The following is a 12,140-nucleotide window of genomic DNA, read 5'->3' on the forward strand; positions in this document are numbered from 1 at the left end:
GGACCAAATGCATTCACTCATTCAGTATTCACTCAGCAAAGTTTTATCAACTGCCTACAAGGAAATATACACTGTGCTAATGTATTTTATTAGTAAATGTCACAAAGAAGTGATATCAGGCAATCTTTAAAATTGGTGAAAAGTCTATTGGGATGGATCTTCCAGGGTAAAAGAGGCCTCAGTCTGGGTCTAAATGTGGCCTAATTCAGATATTTTAACAGTTTAAGATCAATAGAAATCTATAGGACAACAATGACCTAAGCAATTCATCCATCCATTAATTCATTCATTCATTCCACATGCAGAATTGAGTGCCTGCTGTGTGCAGTACACTGCAGTGGATGCTGCTGTATACAGGTGCATAAAGCATGGCTCTTGCGTCAAGGGCCTTCCAGTTTTGTAAGAGAAGACAGGCATACAAGCGAATAAGAAAGATAAAATAAGTATCGTGAGAGAAGCTCAAAAAGGAAAACGTCTAAGATGCTTATGATCCAATTTGGAGATAAAATTAATGAAATCTAACTATAAAATTTAGTTGTAAACAAATATGTAAGGATTGATTTATCCAAGTGACTGATTTGTCGAAGCTCTCAGTGAAAGAGTCACCTTGGAGGCTGTTAATTTATTCCAACAAGCGTGCAAATCCAGAAATTATCTGCAGAATGAGGGAGTTCTTTTTCCTCATTACCTCATGGTTATAGTTTGATTTTTGGCTAAAGGATAACATTGCCCAACCTGATCGCCTACCTTAATTATCAGCTCGAATGTCTTTTTACTGTTTCAAATACCCAATCTATCTTCAAAGAGCAACGTTATGCCCCTATTTAAGAAATTCAAAAGAATGTGTATCAGTTTCTGAAGGGAGTTTTTAAAGAACTTCAAAAATGCTTTAAGCAATGGCAGTGTCGTTAGAATAAATTATTACTTTGAAGAAGAGAGCATTCATTTGGATGGATAAATGCTGGTATAACAGATTTAAAATGAGTGTTAACACTTGATATTCACTACTTGAATACGCTTGAGAGAACTAACAATACAAGGCTTTGGTAATTGCCCAGTGGCTGGCCCTGTCAGCTTACTTCTTAAGAGTTCAGAGAAGAGAAAAACATGAGGATCAGAGAGAACAGGGGTGGCCCAGGAGAGGTGACGTTTATACGGGACTGACGAGGTTTTGATAGAATCAACAGTCTGAACTGGCTGTTTTGGCTTTATTTGGATAAAACGTAAGTAAGTTTGGTGAGTGGCAAGTTAAAGCTCAGAATTTACCCCATTAAGTTGGACTGTCCTAATGCAATAGAGAATATTACAGAATTTCCTTTTCTGGATTTTTCGATAAAAAGATAGCAACCCCATTTGGACTGCTTAACCACAACCCCTCTTAGTGGCAGATATGAACTAGATGACTTCAGGAAGATCTGGGTCTGTCCAGATATTTGGTCAAACATTATGCTGGATGTTTCCATGAGAGTGTTTTTGGATGAGATTAATGTTTCAATTGCTGGACTTTGAGTAAAGTAAATTGCCCTCCACCATGTGAGTGGGCCTCTCCCATCAGTTGAAGGCCTGAGTAGAACAAAAGACTGATCTCCCCTGAGCAAGAGGGAATTCTGCATGGATGGCCTTTGGACTTGACCTCAACATTAGCTCTGGCCTGGGCCTCCAGCCTGCCAGCCCACCCTGCAGATTTTGCACTTGTCAGGCTCCACAATCATGTGAGCCACTTCCTTACAATAAATCTCTCTCTCCCTATACACAGACACACACACTCACACACACACACGTTCTCCCTCTTTCTCTCTCTCTCTCTCTCTGTTGGTTCTGTTTCTCTAGAGAACCCTGAATAATAGGGTCCATCACAGAAATTGAGAAAATGTTTTATGAGTTAATCAATCAGCTAAAACAAAGGGGAAAAAGCAATATTCTTTTTTTTTTTTTTACACGAAGACACTTGAATAAAAGCATTGCATACTACATAGTAATAGAAAGTCTTTTGCCCAAATATAACAACCAAGCCAGAGAAGGTTCACTCAGATTGTTTGTATCCAAAGTACTTGGGCATCACTGTAGATTGTGACCTCTTCTGGGCTTTTGAAGCAGCCATCTGCCAAGTCATTTACACCTCCTTCATTGGCTTGCTCTTTAAATTCTCCCATCAACTCTTCCCCATTCTCCCTCTCATTTGGGAGACAACCTTACCTCTCCTATTACCTGGAGCAGGGCTTCTCAAACTTGAACGTGCCTAGGAATCTCTTGGAGGTCTTGTTAAGCTGCAGATGTTGATTCAGTAGGTCTGGGCAGGGCCTGAGCCTTTGTGTTTCTAGCAAGCTCCCAAGTGAGGCTGAGGCTGCTGGTCCTGGGACAAGGCTCTAGATCTGTCCATCTTAAGCTGTATGAATCACCTGGGGATCTTGTTAGAAAAGCAGAAGCTCAGGCCCCATTTAACTTACTGACTCAGAATCCATGTTTTCGCGAGATGCCCAGCTGTTGGTGGTACACTCAGTTTGAGGAGCAGAGTGCTAGCACACCTGTCTTATCCAGGCCTGTATCCCACCTGCTCTTTCCTGTAGCGTCAGCTCTCTCTCTCCCTGCTCCTTACCCTTGGCCTATGAACTTGGTTATTCCTCTCTCATTTTAAGTAATAACTCTCTACCTGACCCACTCCCTCTCTGCCAGCTAGAGAATTCTTCTCTTTCTCAGCCAAAATGTGAGGGTTCTATACTTGCTGTCTCTTCCTTCCACCACCCACCCCTGTCTTTATACTTCACATCATGTTCCCTCCGTATGTATTCGTATGTGTGTGTGCAGAAAGAAATTTATTATAATAATTTAAATTGGAAACAACCAATTAACATCTAACCCATTCAATACAACTACTCTCAATTGTTTTTGATCTATTCAAAACTCTGTAAATGGCATATAGTAATCTAGATGTCTTAATTTCTGTATGATTAACTTATTCTGGCAGGTGATAGGGAACCTTGCTTCTCTTACTCCTGGAAAAAGAGACGGACTTTACTTAAACTTCCGACCTGAGCCCTTCACTCTGTTGTTTAACCCACTTCAGTGAATTCTCCTCATGCTCAAGTGAAGTCCAAGCTTCTCAGCAGGGCTTCAGGGCCTTCTGCTCCCGCCATCTCTCAGCTTTCCCTCCGCCCTCCAACTCTTTACAATATGGCAATACCAAGCTTCTCAGGGGCTCTGGAGTACATGGGCTGCCTTGTGGCACCTCTGCCTCTTCACCTGGTTGCCTCCCAGGCATCCTTGAGACCTCAGCTCAGGCATCTCCTCTTCCAGGACAATCTCCTCAAGCTCCCATAATTCCCAAGTCATTGCCCTTAATATGTCATCATCCAGCTCATTTTCAGTGCACAGTCACTGTTTGTGGGGGGAAAGAAGAAAGGAAAAAAACTTCTACTTAATCATTGAAAGGAGTTTCCTCCAGTGACTCAGATTCAGAGGCAGGAATCGTGCTGTACTACTCACAATAATGTGGATCCACACCAAAAATCCATTTTGAAGCAGAAATGAAAGACTATAAAGAGAATGGAGCTCAGAATAGCAATAGGACAAAAGAGCAATTCCTTAGGTTTGCATGGCTTTACAATTTATAAATTATCATTAGAATTATTAATCTTTACAGCCCGGTGAGGTGGGTACTAGTATACTCATTTTACAGATAAGGAAGGTATGTGCTTTACCCCAAGGGTCCCCAGGTAGAAAGTAGAAAGAGATCTGTCTCTCAATTCAGTGCCTAGCCCACCAATTCACAGCTTGCCTAAGAGGAAACAAATGTAAGATACTAATAAGAATTCACTTAAAAAATTCTATATACATACTCACTGCTTTATTTTAAAAATATATTACTCTTAAATTATGCTATGCTAATTAGCTCTACCATTTCCAGACAGTAATCTGTTATTGGGTGTTACTTTCCTTAATTTAGATGCCACTACTAAATCCTAATTTAGACTCGTTCCTTTTAATAACATTGACAGAAGTCTATGCCTTCTAATGTGTTCTACCATTCATTGCTTAAAATTTGGGAATATAAAATGTGTTATATTTGTTCCATTATATGGATAGGAATCTGCTCTAGGAAAAGTCTAGTTTAGCTCTTCATTTTTAAGAAATTCCATGCCCATCTACTTGGGATCCTTATTTTGATGCTTATTCCGTCTCCTTTGATAAACTGCCCTTCGTTACACTTCATGGTTCACCTAAGGTCCTATATCAGAATAACCCCTTTAAAGGATAAGGAATGGTTGTAAATTGCTTTCTAAACATGTTGCCCACAGTCTCCACTGGGTGCTTTCTGCCTTCTCTTTGCACCCAAGTGGGTAACGGCTGTGTCCTAACCTGGAGGCATTCAACATCCCCAAGCGCCTACTGTGTGTCAAGTTATCAGGCAGGTGCCAAGAATATGAAGATACAAGACCCTCCACATCCTGGGAGAACTCTAACATACACGGGGGTGACAGTTTAATCTGTGGGGGCAGAACAATTACATCGACAATCACAAAACATGATGGCTGGTGCCAGGAACAGGGCCTGGTGAGGAGAAAGTGTCACAAACACCCCTGCCCACTCCTGTTTCCAAGCACACTTTTCACCCGTCTGCCCTCTCCTAATTCCTGTGCCAGCATGACCAGTCTGGTAGCACGAAACTGTCTCAGAAACTCTGGTTCTAATTCTCCTTACACAAAATGACTTGTGATTTTATCCTCTTACTTGGTTCCTAATTACTGGAAGATCCGTGACACCCTTGCCCACATTTGCTTAAGCTGAAAGTTATGGACAGATGAAAATTTGCAGTTGAAAAATCTGACAATACTTTCTCTTCAACCTACTCCTCTTTTTCTCCTCTCCCCAAATATACAAAACAATGCTTAGGAGAGCTCATTGCAAGAACTATACAAATACGTGAAAGTAAGGTATCCATATGACTGGAAAGACGTCGTTTTACTTCCCGCACCCAGTCCCCGACCCGGTCTGGGAAGCGCCCTACACCGCCCGCACACGTTGGCGCGGGGCTGAGCTGCAGGAAAGTGACGCGCGTCTCCATGGCGACGCGTCACAAAGCAGCCGCACGCCGCCTGCAGCACCCGGTTCCGGTGGAGGAAGGGGCGCCGTGACTGCCCCTTGGGGCAAGAATGGCACAGCCTGAGCCCGAGGCTCCGGCCCCCTCTCAATGCGGCCACAAGATCCGGCCAAGTAAGACTGTGGCCCCGCCAGCCGCCGGGCGGCGGGGGTGGGGTCTTTCCTGGAGAGGGAGTACGCGCGAGAGCAAAGGCTGCTTCGGTCTTTGAGGGTGTCTGCCTCCCTCCTGTGGGTGGGACTCAATTTAAGGAGAGGCTGGCAGTCAGGGAGTATGAAGGGCTGTTCATGACCTTGCCCGTTTCCGGCGCCTCGCCATCCTTTCTGCCAAACCCCTCACGAAAACGCGCAGGTGCTTTTAAACACCCATGAAATGCTTGGCTAGGAGAGGACAAGAAAAAAGAAGGACTAGTGCCCTTCCAGGAGAACAAGGCCAAAGACAAGGAAGGGAGGTCGGGAAGCTCTGAAGAGAGCAGACTCAGCCGCGTGGGGAGGTGCAGAACGCCGAGAAATGACCCCCAAGTGGATCTGCGGAGGCAGCCACGCCCCACGGGGCTGTAGCAGAGGCTGGAAACGACGGCATTCAGCTGTCGTTCCTAACCTTTGCCGATTTTGCTTTCAAAGTGATTTTGTATTTAACAGATGTAGCGATTTTAATACTAATTTTGCATGCAAATGCAGCAGGTTTACCAACTCAGCTTTTTGTGTCAGTGGAGGGAGGGCCACTCTAGCTGTGATGCTGGTGGTGTGATTACTGTGTAGTCTGCTCCATCCTGGCCTTTCTCAGAGGAGTAATAACCCACCGCAACCGTCTAGCTGGGTAACTGTGGTCTACGGAGGCTATAGAGCAGTGGGTATTGTTCAACTGCAAATTCTCTAGAATTGTAGTCTCACGAGAATGAACGAAATGGGTATTTTCATTCCATTCATTTTGTAAATTAAGAATAGAAAATGAAAATACTTAATTAGTACAAAAAATATTTAAAACACCCAGTTTCTATGTGGTGGCAGGGCAAAGAGGAGAGAGAGAGGAGAGAGCCTCTGCCCCAGGATCCCCCTGCTGCCCTCCCTTTGAATCTCCTCTTCCTTTCTAGCCACCCTGTCTTGGTTTCTTTTATTGTCTTTTCTTGTCTGGGAAATGTTGGAGTCCTCCAAAATTTATCCTTCCCAGTTTACATCCTCTACGTGAGGGGCCACATCGTACCACAGGGCTTTGAGTCTACATAAAAGTGCCAATGGCTCTCTAATCTTTACTCTAACTGGGAGGTTCCTCCTAATTTTTAGACAAAAATATCCAACTGTCTACCAGATCCATTTGCATGTCACAGAAGGACCTCAAACTCAACACGTACAAAATTACACTCCTTCTCCTCCTAGACTTTGGGTCAGTTAGGAGGGTCCCAGTTGCACAAGCAGAAGGGAGGGCAGCTTCATTGACACCAGGTCTCATTGATTCTGCCTCCGAAGTCCCCCCTCCCACCCCGGGTGAGTTTGCCTCTTCACATTCAGTCTTCATCTCTAATAATAGCCAGTCTGTGCTACTCTATCCTCCACTGTTACCAGTGTCACCCTCCAAAAGGGGGGCCTGATGTGTCACTGCCCAACTTTGGTCCAAAAATAGGATGAGGTTGAGGATGACTACTATGGACTAACTGCTACTGAACTATTGCTGTCGGCTGGACTCAAGTGCTGTGTTAGTTCCAAGGACTGTCATAAATAACCAGCAGCTGGTGGCTTAAAACAACAGAAATTTACTCTCTCACATTCTGGAGGCCAGAAGCCCAAAATCAAGGTGTTAGCATGGCGGCACTCCCTCTGGTGGCTCTAGGGGAGAGTCCTTCCTTGCCTCTTCCAGCTTCTGGTAGCTGACATCATTGTTGACTTGTGGCCTCATCACTCTAGTCTCCGCCTCCACGGGCACATCACCTTCTCCTCTTCTGTGTTCAATCTCCCTCTGCCTCTAATCTCTTATAAGGACATTAACATTGCATTTAGGGCCCACCGGATAATCCAGGATGATCTCCTCATCTCAAGATCCTTAATTGCATCTGCAAAGACCCTTTTTCCAAATAAGATACCATTCACAGGTTGAATTAAGATATGGACGTTCATAAAAAGAGTAGAGAGCCACTGGCACTTTTATGTCTACGGACATTTTGGAGCCCCCTTCAGTTTACTATAAATGCTTTAAATCTATCATCTTCTTTAATCCTCACAACAACAAGGTGAAGTTAGATTTATTAAGTACTGTTAATACCTGCCTTATCTATCAGATTATTATGAGAATAAAATGAGATAACGTATGTGAAAAGACTTTGTAGAATTGTGATATAATATACACGTTAGTTACGATTTTATAATATTTTTTAAATTTTACAATAAACTTTCGTAGTTGTGAACACCTCCAGGGGGTCACCAAGGTTAGCAGAATAAAGCTCAAGGATGTTGCACAGCAAACAAGCCCTCGCTGACCTGTCGTCAGCCGTTTCTCCCTCCCTTCGCTAGCACTGGGCCACTTGTCGTGTCTCAGACTTTCATATCTCATGCTACATCCTCAGTAAAATGCTTCCCTCCATGTCCTCCTGTGTTTCCCTGTCAAAGTCCTTCTAAATTAAGTCCCAGCTCATGTGCCAGCTATTCTATGAAGTCCCTCCTGGACCCTCCCTTGCTGCCTCTCTTCTCATCTAAGCTGAGAGAATCACACCCTCCTCGGTCTTCCTGTGACACACAGGACATCAGCCCATTTATAAACTTGTGCTCATTGGATATTTGTTAGCTCGTTCTCTTGCCTGTGAGTTCCAAGGCCAGGACAGGGTCTCTATGCCCCACTGCCTAGCACGGGACTTGGTCCATGGCGGGGGTGGGGTTCAGGCTTGTTTGTAGAGTGAACAGAGAATGAGAGAAGGGAGAAACAGGAAGAGAGAATCACAGGAGAGATGATCATGGAGTTACGGAGAAAGACACTGAGATACTTACTTACCAAGAATAAAGGCAAAAGAAAGCAGTGGCACACACTGGAAGCAGAGTTTTAGAATATTAGTATTATAAATTTTAAAATTAATATTTGTGTTAATGAAGAGGATTAATTCTAATAACATTTTATTTTCAGAAGCTGTGTCAATGGAAGTAAAAAGCATAGAAATACAGAACTATCAAAAGAGTTGTAAGAAAAACCATTAAAGATTAAATTAAAGGAAGATGTACTGGAAATCGAGTGTGCATCTAATCATTTTATCATCCGTGTGAGTTAGACTTACAGAGAGGGAGGTCTACTTGGTCTCGGGCCCTAGAAGCAGCCAGGCATCCCCCTCCTGCACCTGCCGCCTTCTGGAATAGGCTCTCAGCAATAGAAGGCTGCCAACTGCCAGCCCCAGCCTGTCTTCAGACGGGGAAGGACCTCAGACAGGGACACCCAGAGGTGCGTCTTGGTCACCCACATGATTGATTGGGAGATGCTGCCTGGAGCGCTGTTTTGCCAGGATTTTTGAGGCATATCTGGGCCTAAAAGGAAAGTGATCTGGCCTAGGTTAGTGTTGTTTGCCTTAGGAAAGAGAGGGTGAAGTGATGTGTGGTCTCTGCGCAGAGGATCCTTCCTGATGCTTCCAAGAGTCAAACTCAGAGGTTAAATCAGGTTAAATGAATGCTTCTTTTAAGAGCAGCACTGTCTCACAATTTCTTCCCACTTACTTGTCCATGCTTGAAATTCTCTTAACAAAGGACATTTAATTCTACCATTGGAATAAAATGCTTTAAAGCATAAAGTGATTCTCACTAAGCAGGAGAATCAAGGCTAATGTCATTTCTCATGGAGCAGGATCAGAGTGTGGACACCAAGAGTCAGTGTAAGCAGAGGACAGAGTGTGACGTGCAGGGGCTGAGGCTTTGGTTAGACTGGGGAAGCCTCTAGGTGGAGGCGAAACTCAACAAGTGTGAAGGCAATGGGTAAATGTCACAGATGAGCAGATCCAACTGCCTGGCGGGATTGAAGGGCCTGTTAAACCAAAAACAAGACCGGGTTGGGAGAGATGGGGGGATGAGCAGTAAGCAGTACACAGATGGCAAAAACAAAATATGTGGTCAGGCCCTATATGCTGGGCAGTGGCATGGAGATCTTAAGGGTCTTTGGAAATTGAAGCTGTATTTGAGAAAGCTACTTCACAGCAATTGTATTTAGGATGTATGAGTAGGAACAAACCCAGGCCATGAGGTGGCTACAGCATTCTAGAGGGGAGGTGATGGACCCAGCAGTTTATTCAAACATTAGAGGGAACGTTTCAACCCAGGTTCTAGTGAAATATAAAAAGCAACAGATACGAAGAATGAGAGAATGACTGAATTAAATTTAAAATATTTATTCCCAAGAAATTTGGTGGTACTTTGTGGACAGTGGGAGGTTGGGACAGATAAATTCCGTTGTTGGAGTGTCTGCCTAACGGTTCGCTCTCGGTCCTCATCCTCCTGACCTGCCAGCAGCATCACGGTAGGCGACCCCTCCCTCCTCCTGGAAACACTGTCTTGCTCTGGCTTTCGGGACACACACGCTCCTGGTTTCCTCTTACCTCACTTGACGGCTCTTCTCAGCCTCCTTCCCTGGTCCTCCTCATCGCCCCAGGCTCTTGGCATTGGCATGCCCCAGGCTTCAGCCTTTGGACTTCACCTCCTCTAACTACGCTCCCTCCCTTGTTGATCTCACCTGCTCGCATAGCTTGAAATACCATCCACACCGCAGAATCTTGTGCTTACTACAAAGAATGAATTAGAGCTACACCAGATGAGTGGGAGGGGGTTCCCAGACGACTCTGTTAAATGACAGATAGAAGAAAAGGACACTTTGTATGATATGAGCCCATTTTTGTAAAACAAAATGGCAAGAACTAAAACCCAATATGTCAATGTATTTATATCTGTGTATATAAATCTGTATCTGCTTATATCAGCAGGTATAAAAGTCTGGAAAGAAACAGGCATATTGTTAACATAGGCTACCTGGAAGGAGGGATGGGGAGGAGGGTGATAAAGTGCAGGGAGAGGAAGAAGCAAGGAGAAAGTGTCCAGGGTAAAACCTGACGTGTAACCTGGGAGCCCCTTCGTGTAAAATCGTTTCATGTGTTTACAGGGCTCGTATGATGCATGAAAAGTCGGTCACTGAAACAGTAATAGTGAGCCTCTTAAGATGACAGAATGTCAAGTAAACTTTCTGTTTTATATTTTTATGTATCGCTGGAACTCTTTAACATAGCACGTATGACTTCTCAAGAAAAATGATACACATATTTTTATTTAGGAGGAAACTCAGATAATTAAATTGAGTTTCCCCTCTTAGTAGAGGCTACAAGTGGGCCTTTATTCCTTTAAACTTTAAATTACTATCCAGAATGTTTTTCTCTTACAAAATTGTTTAATTATTAAAGCAACATTTGATCAAAATATGCTAGTTCGACACATTTAAAACTGCCTTATCGTACTTCCAGCAGGCGACACCAGCTGGGATTCCTACGCGACCACGATGAAGACTGCATTTACACCTAAGACAGGAGTGGCGCCTGCTTTAATCCGGTACCTCCCCACTGGAGTCAGACTGATAGACACACTTTCAGTTGTTCACTTGTCTTCTACTATTCAGAATTCAAAACAAATAGAGTAATCAGAGAAGGCTTATGGAAATGCACTGAGGTAGGACCCATTGCATGCACAGGTCTCCTCCAGGCATCAGAGAGGATCCCCTCTTCAAACAGTGTCCAAACCTCCTGCAGGAAATCTAAGAAAACTGACACATGGATCCTTTATAAAGTCACTGTGTATCATGGTTTACAACAGAGCCAGTATATAGGTTCCCTAGAATTGTCCTACCTAGACACTAAGTATGAATTGAATCCATTACCTGATCTATAGTAGGCAGTGACAACTGAAGGAAGGGAGGGATGAAGAGTCATTAGCACTTCTGTCGTCAACACTCGTCTGTAAGCTGAAGAAGGCCACACCTTTCCCATTCCCTTCACTCCTCCAGTTGTGGCTTCCTAAAGCAGTGTTGGCTTGCAGCTTTCCCTCCAATTCCACCTGAACAGAGGGGAGTGAGCATTTCTATCCCCCAGCTGCCTCTCTAAGCTCAGCATGGAGAACCTTCACTTACCTGTGTTTACCCTGTAAATTGTTCCCAGTAAAGAGGATCTTTTCACCTGAAAAGTTCAAATTGTTGAGAAGTCAAATGGTGTATTGGCAAGACTGTGGCTGTGGAGTCAGGCAGAAATGGGTTCTAACCTCAGCTCCCCACTCTAACCCTTATTGTCTTTGCTACCTTAGGCAAGTGACAAGCCATCTGTGGCTCAGTTTTATGGTTGGTGGTTGTTCTGAGGACAGAATGAAAGACTAGTTCAGTGACTAGCACAAAGAAATTACTCAAAAAAATTTTCATTCGTTTTCCCCCAGCACAACATATAACAGACTCCCAAAAAGTGCAGGGCTGCAGGCCTCCTGGTTTCCGCGTTATTGGCTATCCCGCTGAGTCACGTTATGTCCTTAACTGGGAGATTTATCATCTGATGGTAATGACTATGCCAGCTTCCCAGACAGTAACAGTTGTCTGGAGAAGAAACATTTGGGATGAAAGCCAAAAACAAATGGGCACTAACAGAATCTAGGTCAGTGGTCTTCAAATTCACATATTTTTTAAGTTCACAGAAAAGTTTTCATTGTAAATTTAAGTAGTTGCAAAAGATAAAACTTCCAGTGCATTCTAAATATCGACATTTTAAAATAAAACAGTTAAGTCATTCCTTTGAATATGATCAATGGGTAATCTAAACACCTTAGCAGATTGACGCACACTATGATCCTTTAAAAAATACAGACACAAGCTCTTCCTTAATAGACAATTGATTTCATTCCTTTTCTGTCTTGAACTCTTATTCCTGTTCCACTTCCTCCGTAGAATTTTACCCTGCTGTAATATATTTTGTGTTCGAAAGCAGTTTATTGATCACTCCATTATACTTCTTTGCAACTAATTTAGTATATTAATTGAAATTAATTTTTAAACATGTTATGTG

The 12,140-nt window shown here is 43.5% G+C and overlaps 1 protein-coding gene across 1 annotated transcript in view; it reads left to right on the forward strand.

The window, feature by feature from the left end:
- Positions 1–5,150: 5,150 nt before the first annotated feature.
- The window catches only part of TEX26 (testis expressed 26), a 31,401-nt gene continuing 24,411 nt past the window's right edge, over positions 5,151–12,140 (forward strand). Inside the window, exons 1-2 of the mRNA XM_058547678.1 lie at positions 5,151–5,211; positions 10,566–10,650. Of these exons, the coding sequence (XP_058403661.1) occupies positions 5,151–5,211; positions 10,566–10,650 (146 nt within the window). The remainder of the gene's footprint in view (positions 5,212–10,565; positions 10,651–12,140) is intronic.

Source organism: Diceros bicornis, chromosome 9, assembly GCF_020826845.1.
Source record: "Diceros bicornis minor isolate mBicDic1 chromosome 9, mDicBic1.mat.cur, whole genome shotgun sequence".
NCBI classification, from domain to species: domain Eukaryota; kingdom Metazoa; phylum Chordata; class Mammalia; order Perissodactyla; family Rhinocerotidae; genus Diceros; species Diceros bicornis.